This window comes from Rutidosis leptorrhynchoides, chromosome 1 (assembly GCF_046630445.1).
Source record: "Rutidosis leptorrhynchoides isolate AG116_Rl617_1_P2 chromosome 1, CSIRO_AGI_Rlap_v1, whole genome shotgun sequence".
Lineage (NCBI taxonomy): Eukaryota > Viridiplantae > Streptophyta > Magnoliopsida > Asterales > Asteraceae > Rutidosis > Rutidosis leptorrhynchoides.
Window position 1 is genome coordinate 134,154,960 of NC_092333.1, and position 26,271 is coordinate 134,181,230.

Sequence of the window (26,271 nt, forward strand, 5' to 3'; positions counted from 1 at the left end):
TCATCAACATTCAATTATCAAACATCAATTTTCTTTTATCTTTCTAAAAGCTAACAAGTTGTCACTTTTAATCTATCATTAATAAAACAGAATAAAAGGGGTACGAGCTTAAGATGACAGGACTTTTATATGGTAGTCTATTCTTAAAAAATTTGAACATTCATAAAGTGCTTGTGTGTTGAAAATAATCGTCCATTTTCTAAGAACAATTACCATCAAATCTATCTATCTATCAATCATGTATACTATTAGCTGAACTTTCTACGTCGTTTTGAGTGTCTGTTGATGCTCATCTAGATGTGTTCACATACTGTAGGCTCCAAAAAAGTGTATGGTTTGCCATGATTAACAACATTGTTATTGAATATGCATATGTGTCAGCGAGTAGCTTTAATGCTACTTAGATGTTCCAGCACCCATTACCGTTTTGTTTGCAAAATATGTTAACATAACACTACTTTTTGCATAAATTCAATTTATAAATTTGGCCTTGCATTAGAAATATCATTCTTAAAATGGGGAATATGTATGCAAAAAAATAATATATTCAATTTTATATAATTATAATTTTATAATAAATATATATATAAATAAATAAATAAATAAATAAATAAATAAATAAATAAATAAATAAATAAATAAATAAATAAATACAGAAATTGGGTAGAGAATGACCAGGTACCCTGTACTTAGGGATTCACCACTTGTAAGTCGTAACTGTATGCTATCTTCTCAATCACAATATATCAACAATGACATCTAATACTTTCTGCTTCAATATAATAATATTATTACTATAACACTTCGATCATAATCATAAAAAATCATTCAAAAAAAGATTTACAATTGTTATGCTCTCATTGCTAATGAATCAATAATATTCATCAACGGAGGTTTTTTTTTTTTTTTTTTTTATCATATGATAGGAATGATATGAGTTACAACCATTCAAACAATATACCATTTCAACGCCTAAATCGGTTATGTGGATTGTGACACAAAGTGTGAAAACACTAGAAAACAAGAAATACCCCGAATGGATGTACGAAAGTAGGCAAAATTCGTACCTTACCTTTTGAAGTGTTATTTTAGGATTTCGTACAACGCAAATGAAACTGCATTTGACACATAGGGTGTGTGTTCATTGCGTTACCTTGTAGAACTTCTTTTAATCATGCAATATACATGTTCGTACAATTATCGTACAATTTTAGAATTTTGTATGAACATGAAAAGCAAAAGGTCACTTTAAACAAAATTCAAGTAGCACCCAAGTACCAAATTCATTAAGAGGCCTTTGCTTTATATTTATGGTTCTTGGTATATTTTTAAATGATTAAAGATATATATAAGCTCTTTAGCCCACTATATATAAATCTCTACTACTTGCCAACTATATCAACACATTCTACATCTCTCTTTAAGTCTATCATCTCTGTTTCTTACTCTGTTAGAAGCACATCTATATACATACACTGAACATACATACATACATACATACATACATACATACATACATACATACATACATACATACATACATACATACATACATACAAAGATGATGCAAGTGAAGATAGTGAAAGCATGGCTTAAGAAAAGGCCTTTTAATGAATTTGGTAATGGGGTTGTGGCTTGGTTAAATTGTGAGAAGTGGTGTTCATGGGCATTCAACAAGAAATCATTATACATGCATGAAGATGATGAAGAAGATAATTATATTCCAAGAGACGTACCAAAAGGTCATATGGTAGTCTATGTAGGAGAAAACCAAACAAGGTTTGTCATCAATGTGATATTACTTAAAAACCCTTTGTTCAACGCTTTGTTGGATCAAGCTCAAGAAGAATACGACTTCACTGCTGATTCTAGACTTTATATCCCATGCCATGAAGACGTTTTTCTTAGCGTGGTACGCTGTGCTGTATCACCAAAGGAAAGGAAGTTTACCTTCTGCATTTGAATTTTGAGGAGTTGCAAGATATGACAATTTAGTGTGAAATATGTAGTTTTTATTCAAAATTCCATTTTTTAAGGGATTTAATGGATGGTTAACTAGTTAAGTCACTGATGATTTTCAATTTCGTGTACAATGAGCTTTCTTTAGACATCTACATTAAGTAGCATGCAGATATCAAGTAAAGAAATGCAATCAAATATAAATATGTTGTTAGAAGTGAAAATTTAAAGGACAAAATGGTTCAAAAAGCGTGAGTTAACAAAATTGCCAATAAAGGTAATATGACTTTCCCATATGCCCGAAAAGGATTGTGTTTTTAATTTGATCTAGTCATTATCAAAAAATCTTCGTTCGCGACTTGCATATCCTTATCATTACCGAAAATCTTTAATCGAGACTTGTATTTTTCGATCATTTAGTTGCGAATTGAATCTTCCGGTCATGAGTGAGAATTTGAGGTCACGACTTCAATTTCCCGATAAAAATGGAAAATTTTCAAGTCCCTGGATTTTTCGGTCATGACCAAGAAATTTAAGTCACGACCATGTCACAAATTGGATCTTTCGGTCAAGATCGAGAAATTTTAAGTTGCGATATGAAATGTCTGAGAAATTTGAGCTTATGAAATTTTAACTTGCGATATAAAATGTGAAAATCAACATCAGAAAGTTTTTGATGTGTTAAGGTGAACTGCACCACTTTTCTAGTGAGCCGCACCTTAAGGCATGCACTACTGAAAAGTTGCAATGTTTACCCCAAACGTTTTGTAATGGTTCACCATTGGTTGCCTTCTATCCCTGCATTTTTTGGGACATGTTTAAGTGGTTCATTAGTGTACTAATGCACCCTTTCAAACATGTCTATTGCCAAGTGATGTGTCAATTTATTATGAGTCATTTTGAAAGGTTGCAACATTTCATTGCACATTTTGACCCATTATAGATATATGTCTTCATTTATTGAAGAAGGGTTCCTGAATTTGATTATTCTAAGCACACTTTCAACATAAAACTTCCAGAAAATACTTCTATAATTGCAACGAATAATTCTTTGGTCAAGACGATTATCCATCCTAGTCTTATCCTAATCTTAATTTCGAGATACCCGTAACGGAGTGGGTCGAAATACTCAATTAAGAAAGTGTTTACACGATTCTGGGATAAGTTCAGTTAGTTATTGATCCTCAACCCACGATATATATGTTTCTACCATCGGGCACCGAAACAACATATCTTTGATATATCATCTATAATATCTATATCTATTAAATCTCTAAATGATGATGTCATAAATAAACATTTTCTAAACATAAAAATAATTGGAAAAAAAATTTAAAACATCTTTGATGATGTCATTATTTTATATTAATTTAATTTTATAAAAGGAAATACTAATCTCTCTAACATTGTAAACACACTTATACATTTTAAAGCATATTGTACAACTTTTATATAATAATTGTATTTTAATTTTCATGAAAAAATTTAAAAAGCATTTATTATTACTAATAATAATTATTAAAATTATAAATACTCAACTTTGAGCAAAATTTATTATTTTTATTTACTTATATTATAATAGTTATAGTTAATAGTTATAGTTATAGTTATAATTATAATTATAATTATAATTATTATATTATTAATATTCAAATATGGATTCTCTTTATAAGATTAATTACGTTACATATGTATGCGAAAATACATGTCTTTATATAATTGTAAAACAACGACAAATTTTTTAGTCGAACGGATCATTAAAATAAATGACTTTATCATTTACATTCACTTAATACTTAAAACATGTTATTAAATTGTTTCGTTTAAACAAACCCGTGATTCCACGGGTCATTTCACTAGTATAAATATAAAATATTTTGCATCAAAATCTAGAACTAAATATAAATTTATTGTATAATAAACGGTCTTTATTTCATAAGCTCCACCACTATTTTTAACAACAAAATCAAGATATAAATCGACAAGGAAAATTATCTTTAGAGCTACTCTATAACTGACCAATACTAACAAATGAAAGAAGTAGAAGCATATAGGACCTTCATCTAAATAGGAAACATCTGACCAATACACTTCAGGTGGTAGTCAACCAAATTTTTGATCGCCCGCTTTGTTTTTTGTTTGTTGGTCGATCATGTTGAAATAAGGTGGCAGTCGACCATGTTTATATGGTAGTCGACCAGACTAATTAATGAAGTTTGGTAGACCATTAGGGGTGCTAATCGGTTCGGTTTTCGGTTTGTTCGGTGTATTTGGTTTTGAAATTTTTTTAGGTAAAACCGTAATCAAAATGAAAACCGAACCAGAACCGAAACCAAAAACCGAATTCAAATTCGGTTCAGTTTCGGTTAAAACCAAAAATCATGAAAAAATTCAAAATCGTGGTAGTTTAATTGTGACGTTACTGATATCTTAGATATTTACAACCTAAAACAATGACGTACTATTAAATAATCATGAATTCGATGATTTATTAATATTTACAGCTTAATTGTGAAGTTTACTGTTCTGTTATTAAGAAGATGAACATAATTAATATAATGTAGGTCACCTAATCGTTATATGAGTGAGAACCTATTTAGATGATTTGACCTTAAAATTAATGACATTAAAACATATATATACAAATTATATATATTAAAATTTTTGAATTCGATTTTGAATTCGGTTTTCGGTTTAACCGAATTCAGAATATTCAAAACTGAAAACCGAACCGAAACCCGAATCCAAATTCAGTTTCGATTTTAATCGCTCCGAAAACCGTTTTTCAAATCTGATTTTGGTTTTTTCGGTTCGGTTCCGGTTTGGTTTTCGGGTTAAACGTATTCAAACCAAATACTGACCACCCCTATCGACCACCTTGAGTATGGGGTGGTAAACCAAGGTATATGATGGTCAACCAAAATGATGTTCTAACGAATGATGTACATTGCCAATTTTTTTAAAAAAAGTATATATTGTTTAAAGACTTTAAAAAAGTGTATTTTTGCCAATTTCCTAAAAATCTTATCGTTATTAGTATAATAACCCTCGTGCTCATCTATATATCTATATATATCTATATAAACAAGAGCTTAAGATAGCATACATGTCGTTAACTATCCTCGCCTACAAATATAAACATACAATTAACAAAAATACAACAAATACATATACATGAAAAAACAGAAAAAAAAAATATATATACATTTAGCAAAAAAAAAAAACCCCGAAAAAAATAGAAAAAAAACAGTAAAAAAATTAACACATATTAACTAATATATATATATATATATATATATATATATATATATATATATATATATATATATATATATATATATACATATACATATACTAACAAATACATATACATATTTACATATACTAATATATATATATATATATATATATAAATTCACATACAATTACAAAAAAAATAAAAAAATAAAAAACAGTAAAAAAACGAAAAAAGGAAAAAAATATGAAAAAAACATAATTTGGAAAAAAATTATACCTAACTCGACGTTCTTTTTTTGTGCTTTCTTTTGGAACGATCTTGTGTTTCCGGAACCGTTTCGGTCGGATTTTCCGGCACCGTTTCTTGATAAATCGGAGTCATCAGTGTTTGAAAATTGCGAAATTGTTGGGCTTCTTCAAATCGCCTTTATTGTTCCAAGAATAGTTGATGTTGTTGTTCGGGTGTCAATACTCAGAATTGAGGCGCGATCAATGTAACTTGATGATAGTTGTTCGGGTTTGATGAACCTCCTCCCGTGTAACTACCGTACCAATCGGGTGGAGTATTTGGTCTTTGATTTGGATGTGACATATTTTTTTTGAAGAAGACTGAAAAAAATGAAAAACTTGTAGAAGAAGAATAAGGAAGAAGATGAAGATGGAAGAAGATGGAAGATGGAAGAAGGATTAAATAGGTTTTAATTAATTAATTTCGGAATAAAAAAAAATCAAACGGATATATATCCGTTGTATTCTCCATCCAGTGAGCACGTGACACGCGTCCCTGACATTCCTCTGACCTGACGTCAAATAATAGACTGACGCTGTGACAACCCGGAAATTTCCGACCAAATTTAAACTTAATCTTTATATGATTCTGACATGATAAGCAAAGTCTGTAAAGTTGAATCTCAAAATTTTTTTAACTACTTTCATGTAATCAATTACCCTTTGACTGTGCTCGACGATTCACGAACATTTATGTGTATATGAATATGTATATATAGATGTATATATATATTATAACTTGAAAACGTTAACAAAGTATTAGGTGTATAATACTTTACATGAACGTATTTGTTTCAATATATGATTAATATATTTATCGAAGGAATTAAAACATAATATCAAATGATTGAATTATCAGATACATTATGATATGATTACGGGTCTCTATTGAGAGGTCCACTGTGATTTAAGAAATCTATCATTTTTATCAATATTCGGAATTATTGTGAAATAACCCAACCCGTACTCCGTACGATAAATTTTTTTTTTTTAAAATAATACACATTTACGCGCCACTTAAATATGTAACTCATTCCACACGTTTCGTCAAAACATACTACGAGTTTAATGTTTACAAAGAGGCACAAAGGCCATTAACGAATGTGATACAAGTTTGACCAACCACAAATGATAGTTTATAATCCAAACGACCCCTTGAGCATGGTTTGGGACTAAACTACCCAAAACGTAGGCCAACTTCCAAAAAGCTTCAACATAACATCAACAAGGGACACCTAGTGCCCAACAACCTCCTTGCCTTTATCCGCACCTGCATCTAAAAATATGAACAACGAGAGGGGTAAGCTAACGCTTAGTGAGTGCAATAATTATATGTTTACATATACAACCTACTTACTTGCAATCACTTACACATTCCCGCATACATGCTAGCAATATAATTAATCGTACTATCACAAGTATAATACTAAACTTCCAACAACATAAGCTAGCATAACAATAGCATATTATTTAAGCAATATAATATGCTACAATCCGCACACAACCATGGTTAACCAATCGAACAAGGGAACGGTGTTCAAGGACCGTCGGAGTTCGTAACAACCATTAGTGCACTTAGCACCTCATACACTAACCCCACGGGTGGCATCTTAACACTTCGATACTTCACCCCGAGTGGCATTTTAACACCTCGATGCTTCACCCATCTATTCTACGGAGTGGTGTCTTAACACCTCGACACTTCACCCCTAGGTGGCATCTTAACACTTCGATACTTCACCCCGAGTGGCATCTTAACACTTCGATACTTCACCCCGAGTGGCATCTTAACACTTCGATACTTCACCCCGAGTGGCATCTTAACACCTCGATGCTTCACCCATCACATGAGAAGTAGTGTCTTAACACCTCGACATTTCACAACTCATACAACACAAATAAATACATCATATATGCACGCACATAATTATCCCACTCACCTTAGCACTTCGGTGATGATTATGCACTTCCGAGCTTCAAAGCAAAGTACCTAATACATTAAGTACAATTTCAATACACAACTAGTGGAATTAACCACATTACACCTACTTGAGCATTTAATGACCCAATTCGCATTAAATGACTCAAACACACCACAACCGCCCTTAAGTGGCTAAGACTCGACTTTAGTCACTTAAAGCTAGTGAATTAAAGTCTACCAACTTCAACTAACACCAACTTAGGGTAATTTATACCCATTTCGCCCAAACTAGGTCAACTAGCCCATTTTGGATCCATTTAACACTTTCACTACCAAACTTGTCAAACATGACCCAATTAACATCTCTTTCAACTTCAACAAGTGTTTTAGTGACTAAAAATGCCATTTAACATTTATAACCCCAAATCATAAGACCAAACCCTAGGTTATGGCCATTTGGGTTTACTTTCACCAACCTAACCCAAAACCCACCCATTAAACCCTCAAATAGGTCATACAAGATCTTCATTAGCAAAACCCTAGCTTACAACTAATTAAAACTCAAAACTTAGAGTTAGAACTTACCGAGACTATCAACGCGTAGCTAGAGACACAAGGAACAACTTTAATTCTTGCTCCAAAGATCAACCCTCAATCCCTCACTCTCAAATCTCACTTTTAATCTAAATGGGTGTTGAGTTTTTAGGAGAGAAATTTTTTTTTTTTGAAAAGCAAATTGGTATATAAATCACACGAAACAATTACAGCAAAGAGTGCCATTCGACCCAAAGCACAACGAGAGATTAGGAAGCCGAGAATGCTAACCTAAAAAATATGAAACAATAGTACTAAACAAAATCACGAGAACATTAAATATTAAGGTAATTCTTAGGATTTGTAAGCCACGTTTGCCAATCGATCTTTTTTCCTTTAAGCTTTCCGGAGATCCAATCGAAAGTCATCACTTGAATTTCGCTAACAATAACCGGAGAAATCGAGTGTTTGTTCTTAAAAACCTTCATGTTACGATTTTTCCAAAGATAGTATACACAAATCCATTCAACCGCTTGCCATATTTTCGACCCAAGAGATGACATGGCAGATGAGAGCGTACCGCGAAGGATTTGACCCGAATTGTGATTTGTCGAAAGATTTACTCCCCACCATTGAAAAATCCGCGACCATACATCGAAAGAGAAGTTGCACGAAAAAAGAAAATAATCCACCGATTCAAGTTGATCATCACAAATGGGGCAACGAGTACTATGAAGATCGATGCCACGCTTGTCTAGTTCAACCCTTACCGGGATCCTTTTTTTGAGAATTCTCCACACGAAAATTTCGACTTTTTTTGGTACTAGATTGTTCCTTAATGTTTCCGATGTAACACCCCAGGTAAAACGTTCCCCGTAGCATGATATTGTCCGCTTTGCAGAGATAGGGACGTACCCTTGTCTCCCCCGTAGGTTGCTCACGGATTTTTCTTGGCGACCAAACACGACGAGCACTTTCCCAGGAGGTCACCCATCCTGGTAGTGCTCTCGCCTGAGCACGCTTAACTGCAGAGTTCTCATGGGATCTGCTGCGCTTGTGGTCCCAAAACGCGTCATGCTAGGAAAGGTCTCCACACCCTTATAAGGCATGCTTCGTTCCCCTCTCCAACCGATGTGGGACGGATGTAACACGGATGTTACAATCCTCCCCCCTAATGGGACACAGCGTCCTCGCTGTGCACGTTTGGTTCGGGGCCTGGCTCTGATACCATTCTGTAACACCCCAGGTAAAACGTTCCCCGTAGCATGATATTGTCCGCTTTGCAGAGATAGGGACGTACCCTTGTCTCCCCCGTAGGTTGCTCACGGATTTTTCTTGGCGACCAAACACGACGAGCACTTTCCCAGGAGGTCACCCATCCTGGTAGTGCTCTCGCCTGAGCACGCTTAACTGCAGAGTTCTCATGGGATCTGCTGCGCTTGTGGTCCCAAAACGCGTCATGCTAGGAAAGGTCTCCACACCCTTATAAGGCATGCTTCGTTCCCCTCTCCAACCGATGTGGGACGGATGTAACACGGATGTTACATCCGAAACCTGCGAGGATGTTGTTAACGAATGAACTGAAGCAGAAGTGATAATATCTGTGAGCTTTTTAACTGAAAACAGTCCGTTACTCGCTAGATCCCAACTCCATGTTTCTGGTTTGCTGAAATCAAACGAGACTGATGATAAAATGTTGCGTAGCTCCTCAAATTCGCCGAGAGTGCGACCTGATGGCTCCCGAATCCAATTCCAGTTAAAACGAACGGTGTTTTCCTCCATGACGATCCTATCTTTTATTGTAGCTTCATTGTTTGAATCTAGTCTGTAAATGCGATTGAACATGTCTTTGAAAGGTATTGACCCGCACCAAGTATCCATCCAAAACTTTGTTGAGTTGCCATCACCGAGAGATTTCTTGAAGGAAGCTTTGAAAGGGATTTGCAAATCTTCAATATGATTACCTACACGAATAATGTTATTCCAAATGCCAACGGAAGAAGGATGAGCAAGCCCACCCTCCGCCCGAAGACCACCGTCAATTCCATAAATACTTCGAATAATGAAAGAAAAAGAAAAAGAAATTAAATGAAATGGAATGGGTGGTTGGGATTTAGTGCTCCCATCAGATCTACATGTCCAATTACCATTTTGCCCCTTAAAATCATTAAATTTGAGCTAAAACCGGATTCTGTCCAGCAGGACTGCCGCGGCACGGCCTAGTTCGTCGCGGCGCGACATACAACGGGAAAATCACCCCTCTTTAACTCACTTTCTGATCCTGGTTTGCTTGCAATGCCGCGGCGCGGACCAGTTTGTCGCGGCCCGGCCTAAGGCTAGAACTGGGCACTTTGGCCACACTCAAACCAAAAATCGTTTTACACAACTATCAATTCGTTCAAGCTTCCGATATACGTCTAAACATCGTATCTAAGCTTCACATGACTTAACGCTAACCAAAACTCATATATAGACCTGCTTATGCACACAATATCAAGTATATGAAATGTCCCGTTCTTATTGATTAAAAACGTTCCATATTAATTGATTTCGTTGCGAGGTTTTGACCTCTATATGAGACATTTTTCAAAGACTGCATTTATTTTTAAAACAAACCATAACCTTTATTTCATAAATAAAGGTTTAAAAAGCTTTACGTATATTATCAAATAATGATAATCTAAAATATCCTGTTTACACACGACCATTACATAATGGTTTACAATACAAATATGTTACATCGAAATCAGTTTCTTGAATGCAGTTTTTACACAATATCATACAAACATGGACTCCAAATCTTGTCCTTATTTTAGTATGCAACAGCGGAAGCTCTTAGTATTCACCTGAGAATAAACATGCTTTAAACGTCAACAAAAATGTTGGTGAGTTATAGGTTTAACCTATATATATCAAATCGTAACAATAGACCACAAGATTTCATATTTCAATACACATCCCAAACATAGAGATAAAAATCATTCATATGGTGAACACCTGGTAATCGACATTAACAAGATGCATATATAAGAATATCCCCATCATTCCGGGACACCCTTCGGATATGATATAAATTTAGAAGTACTAAAGCATCCGGTACTTTGGATGGGGTTTGTTAGGCCCAATAGATCTATCTTTAGGATTCGCGTCAATTAGGGTGTCTGTTTCCTAATTCTTAGATTACCAGACTTAATAAAAATGGGCATATTCGATTTCGATAATTCAACCATAGAATGTAGTTTCACGTACTTGTGTCTATTTTATAAATCATTTATAAAACCTGCATGTATTCTCATCCCAAAAATATTAGATTTTAAAAGTGGGACTATAACTCACTTTCACAGATTTTTACTTCGTCGGGAAGTAAGACTTGGCCACTGGTTGATTCACAAACCTATAACAATATATACATATATATCAAAGTATGTTCAAAATATATTTACAACACTTTTAATATATTTTGATGTTTTAAGTTTATTAAGTCAGCTGTCCTCGTTAGTAACCTACAACTAGTTGTCCACAGTTAGATGTACAGAAATAAATCGATAAATATTATCTTGAATCAATCCACGACCCAGTGTATACGTATCTCAGTATTGATCACAACTCAAACTATATATATTTTGGAATCAACCTCAACCCTGTATAGCTAACTCCAACATTCACATATAGAGTGTCTATGGTTGTTCCGAAATATATATAGATGTGTCGACATGATAGGTTGAAACATTGTATACGTGTCTATGGTATCTCAAGATTACATAATATACAATACAAGTTGATTAAGTTATGGTTGGAATAGATTTGTTACCAATTTTCACGTAGCTAAAATGAGAAAAATTATCCAATCTTGTTTTACCCATAACTTCTTCATTTTAAATCCGTTTTGAGTGAATCAAATTGCTATGGTTTCATATTGAACTCTATTTTATGAATCTAAACATAAAAAGTATAGGTTTATTGTCGAAAAAATAAGTTACAAGTCGTTTTTGTAAAGGTAGTCATTTCAGTCGAAAGAACGACGTCTAGATGACCATTTTAGAAAACATACTTTCACTTTGAGTTTAACCATAATTTTTGGATATAGTTTCATGTTCATAATAAAAATCATTTTCTCAGAATAACAACTTTTAAATCAAAGTTTATCATAGTTTTTAATTAACTAACCCAAAACAGCCCGCGGTGTTACTACGACGGCGTAAATCCGGTTTTACGGTGTTTTTCGTGTTTCCAGGTTTTAAATCATTAAGTTAGCATATCATATAGATATAGAACATGTGTTTAGTTGATTTTAAAATTCAAGTTAGAAGGATTAACTTTTATTTGCGAACAAGTTTAGAATTAACTAAACTATGTTCTAGTGATTACAAGTTTAAACCTTCGAATAAGATAGTTTTATATGTATGAATCGAATGATGTTATGAACATCATTACTACCTCAAGTTCCTTGGATAAACCTACTGGAAATGAGAAAAATAGATCTAGCTTCAAAGGATCCTTGGATGGCTTGAAAGTTCTTGAAGCAGAATCATGACACGAAAACAATTTCAAGTAAGATTTCCACTCGAAATAAGATTGTTATAGTTATAGAAATTGAATTAAAGTTTGAATATGATTATTACCTTGTATTAGAAAGATAACCTACTGTAAGTAACAAAGGTTTCTTGATCTTGGATGATTACTTGGAATGGATTTAGAAAACTTGGAAGTAAACTTGCAATCTTGGAAGTATTCTTGATTTTATGAAACTAGAACTTTTGGAATTTATGAAGAACACTTAGAACTTGAAGATAGAACTTGAGAGAGATCAATTAGATGAAGAAAATTGAAGAATGAAAGTGTTTGTAGGTGTTTTTGGTTGTTAGTGTATGGATTAGATATAAAGGATATGTAATTTTGTTTTCATGTAAATAAGTCATGAATGATTACTCATATTTTTGTAATTTTATGAGATATTTCATGCTAGTTGCCAAATGATGGTTCCCACATGTGTTAGGTGACTCACATGGGCTGCTAATAGCTGATCATTGGAGTGTATATACCAATAGTACATACATCTAAAAGCTGTGTATTGTACGAGTACGAATACGGGTGCATACGAGTAGAATTGTTGATGAAACTGAACGAGGATGTAATTGTAAGCATTTTTGTTAAGTAGAAGTATTTTGATAAGTGTCTTGAAGTCTTTAAAAAGTGTATGAATACATATTAAAACACTACATATATATACATTTTAACTGAGTCGTTAAGTCATCGTTAGTCGTTACATGTAAATGTTGTTTTGAAACCTTTAGGTTAACGATCTTGTTGAATGTTGTTAACCCATTGTTTATTATAACAAATGAGATGTTAAATTGTTATATTATCATGATATTATGATATATAATATATCTTAGTATGATATATATACAGTTAAATGTCGTTACAACGATAATCGTTACATATATGTCTCGTTTCGAAATCATTAAGTTAGTAGTCTTATTTTTACATATGTATTTCATTGTTAATACACTTAATAATATATTTACTTATCATTTAACATAATTAACCAAGTGTATCAATATCTTAATATGATTCATATGTACCTAGTAAGACGTTGTTATAACGATAATCGTTATATATATCGTTTTCGAGTTTCTTAAATTAATAGTCTCATTTTTATGTATATAACTCATTGTTAAAATACCTAATGAGATACATACTTATAATAAAATCATGTTAACTATATATATAACCATATATATGTCATCGTATAGTTTTTACAAGTTTTAACGTTCGTGAATCACCGGTCAACTTGGGTGGTCAATTGTCTATATGAAACCTATTTCAATTAATCAAGTCTTAACAAGTTTGATTGCTTAATATGTTGGAAACACTTAATCATGTAAATAACAATTTCATTTAATATATATATAAACATGGAAAAGTTCGGGTCACTACAGTACCTACCCGTTAAATAAATTTCGTCCCGAAATTTTAAGCAGTTGGAGGTGTTGATGTATCTTCTGGAAATAAATGCGGGTATTTCTTCTTCATCTGATCTTCATGCTCCCAGGTGAACTCGGGTCCTCTACGAGCATTCCATCGAACCTTAACAATCGGTATCTTGTTTTGTTTAAGTCTCTTAACCTCACGATCCATTATTTCGACGGGTTCTTCAATGAATTGAAGTTTTTCATTGATTTGGATTTCGTCCAACGGAATAGTGAGATCTTCTTTAGCAAAACATTTCTTCAAATTTGAGACGTGGAAAGTGTTATGTACAGCCGCGAGTTATTGAGGTAGCTCCAGTTGGTAAGCTACTGGTCCGACACGATCTATAATCTTGAATGGTCCAATGTACCTTGGATTTAGTTTCCCCCGTTTACCAAATCGAACAACGCCTTTCCAAGGTGAAACCTTAAGCATGACCATTTCTCCAATTTCAAACTCTATATCTTTTTTTTTACTGTCCGCGTAGCTCTTTTGTCGACTCTGGGCGGTTTTCAATCTTTGTTGAATTTGGATGATTTTCTCGGTAGTTTCTTGTATTATCTCCGGACCCGTAATCTGTCTATCCCCCACTTCACTCCAACAAATTGGAGACCTGCACTTTCTACCAGAAAGTGCTTCAAACGGCGCCATCTCAATGCTTGAATGGTAGCTGTTGCTGTAGGAAAATTCTGCTAACAGTAGATGTCGATCCCAACTGTTTTCGAAATCAATAACACAAGCTCGTAGCATGTCTTCAAGCGTTTGTATCGTCCTTTCACTCTGCCCATCAGTTTGTGGATGATAGGCAGTACTCATGTCTATACGAGTTCCCAATGCTTGCTGTAATGTCTGCCAGAATCTTGAAATAAATCTGCCATCCCTATCAGAGATAATAGAGATTGGTATTCCATGTCTGGAGACGACTTCCTTCAAATATAGTCATGCTAACTTCTCCATCTTGTCATCTTCTCTTATTGGCTGGAAGTGTGCTGACTTGGTGAGACGATCAACTGTTACCCAAATAGTATCATAACCACTTGCAGTCCTTGGCAATTTAGTAATGAAATCTATGGTAATGTTTTCCCATTTCCATTCTGGGATTTCAGGTTGTTGTAGTAGACCTGATGGTTTCTGATGTTCAGCTTTGACCTTAGAACACGTCAAACATTCTCCTACATATTTAGCAATATCGGCTTTCATACCTGGCCACCAAAAATGTTTCTTAAGATCCTTGTACATCTTCCCCGTTCCAGGATGTATTGAGTATCTGGTTTTATGAGCTTCTCTAAGTACCATTTCTCTCATATCTCCAAATTTTGGTACCCAAATTCTTTCAGCCCTATATCGGGTTCCGTCTTCCCGAATATTAAGATGCTTCTCCGATCCTTTGGGTATTTCATCCTTTAAATTTCCCTCTTTTAAAACTCCTTGTTGCGCCTCCTTTATTTGAGTATTAAGGTTAGTGTGAATCATTATATTCATAGATTTTACTCGAATGGGTTCTCTGTCCTTTCTGCTCAAGGAGTCGGCTACCACATTTGCCTTCCCCGGGTGGTAACGAATCTCAAAGTCGTAATCATTCAACAATTCAATCCACCTACGCTGCCTCATATTCAGTTGTTTCTGATTAAATATGTGTTGAAGACTTTTGTGGTCGGTATATATAATACTTTTGACCCCATATAAGTAGTGCCTCCAAGTCTTTAATGCAAAAACAACCGCGCCTAATTCCAAATCATGCGTCGTATAATTTTGCTCGTGAATCTTCAATTGTCTAGACGCATAAGCAATCACCTTCGTCCGTTGCATTAATACACAACCGAGACCTTGCTTTGATGCGTCACAATAAATCACAAAATCATCATTCCCTTCAGGCAATGACAATATAGGTGCCGTAGTTAGATTTTTCTTCAATAATTGAAACGCCTTCTATTGTTCATCCTTCCATTCAAATTTCTTCCCTTTATGCGTTAATGCAGTCAAGGGTTTTGCTATTTTAGAGAAATCTTGGATGAATCTTCTGTAGTAACCAGCCAATCCTAAAAATTGACGTATATGCTTAGGAGTTTTTGGGGTTTCCCACTTTTCAACGGTTTCGATCTTTGCCGGGTCCACCTGGATACCTTCTTTGTTCACTATGTGACCGAGGAATTGAACTTCTTCCAACCAAAATGCACACTTTGAAAACTTAGCGTACAGTTTTTCTTTCCTCAATACTTCTAGCACTTTTCTCAAATGTTCTTCGTGCTCTTGATCATTATTTGAGTAAATAAGTATGTCATCGATGAAAACAATGACAAACTTGTCAAGATATGGCCCACACACTCGGTTCATGAGGTCCATGAACACAGCTAGTGCCTTAGTCAATCCAAACGGCATAACCATAAACTCGTAATGACCATAACGCGTCCTAAAAGCAGTTTTTGGAATATCATCCTCCTTTACTCGTATTTGATGATATCCAGAACGTAAATCGATCTTCGAATAAACCGACGAGCCTTGTAGTTGATCAAATAAGTCGTCAATTCTCGGCAGTGGATAACGGTTTTTGATGGTAAGTTTGTTCAACTCTCTGTAGTTAATACACAACCTAAATGTACCATCCTTCTTCTTGACAAACAAAATAGGAGCTCCCCATGGTGATGTGCTTGGTTGAATGAAACCACGTTCTAATAGTTCTTGCAGTTGGCTTTGCAGTTCTTTCATCTCGCTGGGTGCGAGTCTATAAGGAGCACGAGCTATTGGTGCAGCTCCTGGTACAAGATCTATTTGAAATTCAACAGATCGATGTGGAGGTAGTCCCGGTAATTCTTTCGAAAATACATCGGGAAATTCTTTTGCGACGGGAACATCATTGATGCTCTTTTCTTCAGTTTGTACTTTCTCGACGTGTGCTAGAACAGCATAGCAACCTTTTCTTATTAGTTTTTGTGCCTTCAAATTACTAATAAGATGTAGCTTCATGTTGCCCTTTTCTCCGTACACCATTAAGGGTTCTCCTTCTCCTCGTACAATGCAAATTGCATTTTTATAACATACGATCTCTGCTTTCACCTTCTTCAGCCAGTCCATGCCAACTATTACATCAAAACTCCCTAACTCTACTGGTATCAAATCAATCTTAAATATTTCACTACCCAGTTTAATTTCTCGATTCCGGCATATATTATCTGCTGAAATTAATTTACCGTTTGCTAATTTGAGTAAAAATTTACTATCCAACAGCGTCAATGGACAACTTAATTTAGCACAAAAATCTCTACTCATATAGCTTCTATCCGCACCCGAATCAAATAAAACATAAGCAGATTTATTGTCAATAAGAAACGTACCCGTAACAAGCTCCGGGTCTTCCTGTGCCTCTGCCGCATTAATATTGAAAACTCTTTCGCGGCCTTGTCCATTCGTGTTCTGCTGGTTCGGGCAATTTCTAATAATGTGGCCCAGTTTTCCACATTTATAACAAACTACATTGGCATAACTTGCTCCGACACTACTTGCTCCGCCATTACTCGTTCCGACACCATTTGTTCCTTTCGTTCTGTTAACCCCTGGTCCGTAGACCTCACACTTCGCCGCGCTATGACCATTTCTTTTACACTTGTTGCAAAATTTGGTGCAGAACCCCGAGTGATACTTTTCACACCTTTGGCATAGCTGCTTCTGATTGTTGTTGTTGTTGTGGTTGTTATTGTTGTTGGGATGATTGTTGTAGTTGTTGTTGTTATTGTTGTTGTTGTTGTTGGGTCGTTTGTTGTAGTTGCGATTGATGTTGCGATTGTTGGGATAATTGTTGTGATTATTATTGTAATTGCTGTTATTGTTGTATTGGTGATTCTTATCACCGTTTTCCTCCCACTTTCTTTTGACTTGCTTCACATTGGCCTCTTCAGCCGTCTGTTCTTTAATTCTTTCCTCAATCTGGTTCACTAGTTTGTGAGCCATTCTACATGCCTGTTGTATGGAGGCGAGCTCGTGTGAACTTATATCTTCTTGGATTCTTTCCGGTAATCCTTTCACAAACGCGTCGATCTTCTCTTCCTCATCTTCGAACGCTCCCGGACACAATAGGCACAATTCTGTGAATCGTCTTTCGTACGTGGTAATATCAAATCCTTGGGTTCGTAACCCTCTAAGTTCTGTCTTGAGCTTATTGACCTCGGTTCTGGGACGGTACTTCTCGTTCATCAAGTGCTTAAATGCTGACCACGGTAGTGCGTACGCATCATCTTATCCCACTTGCTCTAGATAGGTATTCCACCATGTTAACGCAGAACCTGTGAAGGTATGCGTAGCGTACTTCACTTTGTCCTCTTCAGTACACTTACTTATGGCAAACACCGATTCGACCTTCTCGGTCCACCGTTTCAATCCGATCGGTCCTTCGGTTTCATCAAATTCCAAAGGTTTGCAGGCAGTGAATTCTTTGTAGGTGCATCCTACACGATTTCCTGTACTGCTAGATCCAAGGTTATTGTTGGTATGTAGTGCAGCCTGTACTGCGGCTATGTTTAAAGCTAGAAAAGTACGGAATTCCTCTTCATTCATATTCACTGTGTGTCGAGTAGTCGGTGCCATTTCCTTCAAAATAGTCAAATGGAACAAGTTAATCATACAGAATATTAAGAGTAGTTAATAGTATTTCGTAGCATAATATGAACTCATTTATAAAAGCTTTTTCTTCATATTAGCGTTTTATAAGTTTAAATTCGGGTAGTGCCTACCGGTTAAGTTCATACTTAGTAGCTAATATACAATTCAACTACTACAATTCTATATGAAAAACTGATTATAATAATATTTCGCGTTCAAACTTTTATACAATATTTTACAAACTTACAATACCGCTTATTTTACATAAAGCATGAAATATAGCACACAATAACTTTGATACAAGATAGTTGTCAAGATAATTCTAGCTAGTACACAAGTCGTTCAGCAAAGGCAATAAAGACACGTAATTCATACGTCCAGAAACAAGCCATGCATTCTGGTTTTACTAGGACTACTTCCCATCCTTGGTCTTGTGGAACATAACCATTATGGCCGTTGATAAGACAGCGTGTTGTAACGTCGTCAAAGGGACGAGGGTTACGTAATGACCAACAGTCTCGTAATAACCTAAAAACCTCATTTCTTACCCCAATTACCGACTCCGTCACTTGTGGGAACATTTTGTTTAATAGTTGTAGCCCGATGTTCTTTTTCTCACTTTGGTGAGAAGCGAACATTACTAACCCGTAAGCATAGCATGCTTCTTTATGTTGCATGTTAGCCGTTTTTTCTAAATCATGAAGTCCTATATTCGGATACATTGAGTCAAAATAATTTCTTAACCCGTTGCGTAAAATAGCATTTGGGTTCCCCGCAACATATGCGTCAAAGTAAACACATCGTAACTTATGGATTTCCCAATGTGATATCCCCCATCTTTCAAACGAAAGTCTCTTATAAACCAAGACATTCTTGGAACGTTCTTCGAATGTCTTACAAACTGATTTTGCTGTAAATAGTTGTGCCGAAGAATTCTGACCGACTTTAGACAAGATTTCATCAATCATGTCTCCGGGTAGGTCTCTTAAAATATTGGGTTGTCTATCCATTTTGTGTTTTTATACTGTAAAATAGATAAGAGTTAGATTCATAAAAAAAAAATACTTATTAATACAAGCAATTTTTTTTACATATATCATAAAGCATAAGCACACTATATTACATATATTACACCACACGAATACAACTATCTTATTCCGACTCGCTCGTTTCTTCTTCTTCGATTTTGGTTCGTTTTGCCAAGTTTCTAGGGATATATGATGTTCCCCTAATACGAGCTGTCGTTTTTCACAACGGTTTAGAAAAACCTGGTGGTTTAGAGGTTCCCGGGTCATTGTTACAACTTAAGGACTTCGGGGGTTGACGATACATATAAAGTTCATCGGGGTTGGAATTAGATTTCTCTATTTTTATGCCCTTTCCCTTATTATTTTCTTTTGCCTTTTTAAATTCAGTTGGGGTAATTTCTATAACATCATCGGAATTCTCGTCAGAATCTGATTCATCGGAGAATTGGTAATCCTCCCAATATTTTGCTTCCTTGGCAGAAACACCATTGACCATAATTAACCTTGGTCGGTTGGTTGAGGATTTTCTCTTACTTAACCGTTTTATTATTTCCCCCACCGGTTCTATTTCCTCCTCCGGTTCCTCTTCTTCCGGTTCTGATTCTTCTTCCGGTTCTGATTCTTCTTCCGGTTCCTCTTCGGGAACTTGTGAATCAGTCCAATATATATTCGACTCTTCGTTATTATTAGGTGATCAATGGGATTTGTGCTAGAGGTAGACATCTATCACACAATATCAAACATGTTAAGAGATTAATATATCACATAATATATACATGTTAATAATATGTAGTTTCTAACAAAAATGTTAAGCAATCATTTTTAAAGAAAACACGGTCGAAGTCCAGACTCACTAATGCATCCTAACAAACTCGATAAGACACACTAATGCAAATTTTCTGGTTCTCTAAGACCAACGCTCGGATACCAACTGAAATGTCCCGTTCTTATTGATTAAAAACGTTCCATATTAATTGATTTCGTTGCGAGGTTTTGACCTCTATATGAGACGTTTTTCAAAGACTGCATTCATTTTTAAAACAAACCATAACCTTTTTTTCATAAATAAAGGTTTAAAAAGCTTTACGTAGATTATCAAATAATGATAATCTAAAATATCCTGTTTACACACGACCATTACATAATGGTTTACAATACAAATATGTTACATCGAAATCAGTTTCTTGAATGCAGTTTTTACACAATATCATACAAACATGGACTCCAAATCTTGTCCTTATTTTAGTATGCAACAGCAGAAGCTCTTAGTATTCACCTGAGAATAAACATGCTTTAAACGTCAACAAAAATGTTGGTGAGTTATAGGTTTAACCTATATATATCAAATCGTAACAATAGACCACAAGATTTCATATTTCAATACACATCCCATACATAGAGATAAAAATCATTCATATGGTGAACACCTGGTAATCGACATTAACAAGATGCATATATAAGAATATCCCCATCATTCCGGGACACCCTTCGGATATGATATAAATTTCGAAGTACTAAAGCATCCGGTACTTTGGATGGGGTTTGTTAGGCCCAATAGATCTATCTTTAGGATTCGCGTCAATTAGGGTGTCTGTTCCCTAATTCTTAGATTACCAGACTTAATAAAAAGGGGCATATTCGATTTCGATAATTCAACCATAGAATGTAGTTTCACGTACTTGTGTCTATTTTGTAAATCATTTATAAAACCTGCATGTATTCTCATCCCAAAAATATTAGATTTTAAAAGTGGGACTATAACTCACTTTCACAGATTTTTACTTCGTCGGAAAGTAAGACTTGGCCACTGGTTGATTCACGAAGCTATAACAATATATACATATATATCAAAGTATGTTCAAAATATATTTACAACACTTTTAATATATTTTGATGTTTTAAGTTTATTAAGTCAGCTGTCCTCGTTAGTAACCTACAACTAGTTGTCCACAGTTAGATGTACAGAAATAAATCAATAAATATTATATTGAATCAATCCACGACCCAGTGTATACGTATCTCAGTATTGATCACAACTCAAACTATATATATTTTGGAATCAACCTCAACCCTGTATAGCTAACTCCAACATTCACATATAGAGTGTCTATGGTTGTTCCAAAATATATATAGATGTGTCGACATGATAGGTCGAAACATTGTATACGTGTCTATGGTATCTCAAGATTACATAATATACAATACAAGTTGATTAAGTTATGGTTGGAATAGATTTGTTACCAATTTTCAAGTAGCTAAAATGAGAAAAATTATCCAATCTTGTTTTACCCATAACTTCTTCATTTTAAATCCGTTTTAAGTGAATCAAATTGCTATGGTTTCATATTGAACTCTATTTTATGAATCTAAACAGAAAAAGTATAGGTTTATAGTCGGAATAATAAGTTACAAGTCATTTTTGTAAAGGTAGTCATTTCAGTCGAAAGAACGACGTCTAGATGACCATTTTAGAAAACATACTTCCACTTTGAGTTTAACCATAATTTTTGGATATAGTTTCATGTTCATAATAAAAATCATTTTCTCAGAATAACAACTTTTAAATCAAAGTTTATCATAGTTTTTAATTAACTAACCCAAAACAGCCCGCGGTGTTACTACGACGGCGTAAATCCGGTTTTACGGTGTTTTTCGTGTTTCCAGGTTTTAAATCATTAAGTTAGCATATCATATAGATATAGAACATGTGTTTAGTTGATTTTAAAAGTTAAGTTAGAAGGATTAACTTTTATTTGCGAACAAGTTTAGAATTAACTAAACTATGTTCTAGTGATTACAAGTTTAAACCTTCGAATAAGATAGCTTTATATGTATGAATCGAATGATGTTATGAACATCATTACTACCTCAAGTTCCTTGGATAAACCTACTGGAAATGAGAAAAATAGATCTAGCTTCAAAGGATCCTTGGATGGCTTGAAAGTTCTTGAAGCAGAATCATGACACGAAAACAATTTCAAGTAAGATTTCCACTCGAAATAAGATTGTTATAGTTATAGAAATTGAATTAAAGTTTGAATATGATTATTACCTTGTATTAGAAAGATAACCTACTGTAAGTAACAAAGGTTTCTTGATCTTGGATGATTACTTGGAATGGATTTAGAAAACTTGGAAGTAAACTTGCAATCTTGGAAGTATTCTTGATTTTATGAAACTAGAACTTTTGGAATTTATGAAGAACACTTAGAACTTGAAGATAGAACTTGAGAGAGATCAATTAGATGAAGAAAATTGAAGAATGAAAGTGTTTGTAGGTGTTTTTGGTCGTTGGTGTATGGATTAGATATAAAGGATATGTAATTTTGTTTTCATGTAAATAAGTCATGAATGATTACTCATATTTTTGTAATTTTATGAGATATTTCATGCTAGTTGCCAAATGATGGTTCCCACATGTGTTAGGTGACTCACATGGGCTGCTAAGAACTGATCATTGGAGTGTATATATCAATAGTACATACATCTAAAAGCTGTGTATTGTACGAGTACGAATACGGGTGCATACGAGTAGAATTGTTGATGAAACTGAACGAGGATGTAATTCTAAGCATTTTTGTTAAGTAGAAGTATTTTGATAAGTGTCTTGAAGTCTTTCAAAAGTGTATGAATACATATTAAAACAATACATGTATATACATTTTAACTGAGTCGTTAAGTCATCGTTAGTCGTTACATGTAAATGTTGTTTTGAAACCTTTAGGTTAACGATCTTGTTGAATGTTGTTAACCCATTGTTTATTATAACAAATGAGATGTTAAATTGTTATATTATCATGATATTATGATATATAATATATCTTAGTATGATATATATACAGTTAAATGTCGTTACAACGATAATCGTTACATATATGTCTCGTTTCGAAATCATTAAGTTAGTAGTCTTATTTTTACATATGTATTTCATTGTTAATATACTTAATAATATATTTACTTATCATTTAACATAATTAACCAAGTGTATCAATATCTTAATATGATTCATATGTACCTAGTAAGACGTTGTTATAACGATAATCGTTATATATATCGTTTTCGAGTTTCTTAAATTAATAGTCTCATTTTTATGTATATAACTCATTGTTAAAATACCTAATGAGATACATACTTATAATAAAATCATGTTAACTATATATATAACCATATATATGTCATCGTATAGTTTTTACAAGTTTTAACGTTCGTGAATCACCGGTCAACATGGGTGGTCAATTGTCTATATGAAACCTATTTCAATTAATCAAGTCTTAACAAGTTTGATTGCTTAACATGTTGGAAACACTTAATCATGTAAATAACAATTTCATTTAATATATATATATATATATATATATATAATATATATATAAACATGGAAAAGTTCGGGCCACTACAGTATACACATACATACATATATATATATATATATATATATATATATATATATATATATATATATATATATATATATATATATATATATATTCATACATTTACACATAAGCTAACGAATTACAAACGTACAAATGATTAAGTATGTACCTTTCGATACGTACGGGAAAAACGGGATGTTACAACTCTCCCCCACTTGAATCGGAGCGCGTCCTCGCGATCCAAGCCGCATGACAAGCTGGAAGGTAAACCAAAACAAACTCTTCGGATTCCCACATAAACTCAGAACCCTTTCGATGTCGCCATTGCACCTTGAAAGTTCTAATTTCCTTGTTCCGCAACATCTTAACCTTCTCATCAAGGATTGCAACCGGTTCTTCCGCATACTCTAGCTTGTTATTCAACGTAATCTCATCTAAAGGTACCCAAGTCGAGTCATCCGCAAGACACTTACAAAGATGGGAAACATGAAATGTGTTATGAATTCCTGCAAGTTCTTCGGGTAACTCTAGTCGATAAGCAACCTCACCAACAAGTGCCAACACCTTGAAAGGACCAATAAACCGAGGAGCTAACTTTCCTCGTTTCCGAAACCGTATAACACCCTTCCATGCAGAAACCTTAAGCATCACCATGTCACCTTCTTGAAACTCAATCGTTCTCCTACCTTTATCGGCATAAGACTTTTGTCGATCTTGCGCCGCTTTAAGTCGAGCCCGAATCATCTCAATTTTACTATTCGTCTCCAAAACCAAATCGGAACCTCCGATTTCTCGTTGGCCCACTTCTCCCCAACAAATGGGAGTTCGACACCTACGCCCATAGAGCATCTCATACAGTGGCATTCCAATACTAGTGTGGTAACTATTATTGTACGAGAATTCCACCAATGGTAAGTGCTCATCCCAACTTCCGCCAAAATCAATAATACAAGCCCTTAACATATCCTCCAACGTTTGGTTCGTACGCTCGGTTTGACCGTCCGTTTGAGGATGATACGCCGTGCTCATTTTCAATTGAGTACCCATATCTTCATGAAACTTGTTCCAAAACTGGGACGTAAATGAGTATCTCGATCCGAAACAATAGATATAGGAACCCCATGTCTCGATATCACCTCCTTAATAAACAACTTGGATAAAGTCTCCGATGATATCGTTTCCCGAATGGGAAGAAACAAAGCACTCTTCGTCAATCTATCAACTATCACCCAAATCGTATCATATTGGGTCCTCGCCGTCTTTGGTAACTTGGTAATGAAGTCCATGGTAATGTGCTCCCATTTCCATTTCGGGACTTCCAAGGGTTGTAACTTACCGTACGGCTTTTGGTGTTCGGCTTTAACTTGCAAACACGTGACGCATTGTTCAACATACTTAACCACATCACGTTTCATACCGGGCCACCAATAATCTTTCTTTAAGTCATAGTACATCTTTGTTGCACCCGGATGAATGGAATACTTTGACTTATGTGCTTCATCTAGTAGCACTTGTCAGATACCACCCATCTTAGGTACCCACACTCTTCCTTGAAACGACAACAAACCACGCGAGCCCATAGTAATGAACTCCGTTTGCCCCACAATCCGCTCTTCGTGCTTGTTGTGAACATACGCTTCTATTTGAACTTCACCCAGCTTTACAAGGAAATCGTTAGTAATAATCATGCGTAACGATCCTACTCGTATCACCGGATGTTGACTCTTTCGACTCAAGGCGTCCGCGACCACGTTCGCCTTTCCTGGATGGTAAAGTATCTCACAATCAAAATCCTTTACCACATCCATCCACCTACGTTGACGATAATTCAAATCTCGTTGAGTAAAGAGATGTTTCAAACTCTTATGGTCCGAATAAATCGTACACTTGACACCATACAAGTAGTGGCGCCAAATTTTCAACGCATGAACCACCGCCGCCAATTCAAGATCGTGAGTCGGGTATCTCTTCTCGTGTTCCTTTAATTGTCGAGAGGCGTAAGCGATGACTTTACCTCTTTGCATCAAAACACACCCGAGCCCATTTAAAGAAGCATCACAATAAACCGTCATGTCTTCTACCCCTTCCGGCAACACTAACACCGGAGCTTGACACAATTTCTCTTTTAACAATTGAAAAGCGAGTTCTTGGTCGTTCTCCCAATTGAATCTTACGTTCTTCCTCGTCAATTTAGTCAAAGGAGAAGCAATCTTAGAAAAGTCTTGGATGAACCGACGATAATAATTGGCTAATCCGAGAAAACTTCGGATTTTCCGTAGGCGTAGTCGGCCGTCCCCAACTCTTCACCGTTTCTATCTTCCCCGGGTCTACTTGAACACCTTCTTGATTCACAATATGGCCA

The 26,271-nt window shown here is 34.9% G+C and overlaps 1 protein-coding gene across 1 annotated transcript; it reads left to right on the forward strand.

Annotated features, from left to right (window-relative positions):
• The first annotated feature begins 1,561 nt into the window (after positions 1-1,561).
• LOC139889270 (protein SMALL AUXIN UP-REGULATED RNA 51-like) lies at positions 1,562-1,963 on the forward strand. Its single transcript, XM_071872233.1, has one exon. It carries the CDS (start codon positions 1,562-1,564, stop codon positions 1,961-1,963), a length of 402 nt encoding a protein of 133 aa, XP_071728334.1.
• Positions 1,964-26,271: the final 24,308 nt, after the last annotated feature.

Coding starts and splice junctions, on each gene's coding strand:
- LOC139889270 (XM_071872233.1), top strand. CDS start 1,562: ATGATGCAAGTGAAGATAGTGAAAGCATGGCTTAAGAAAAGGCCTTTT.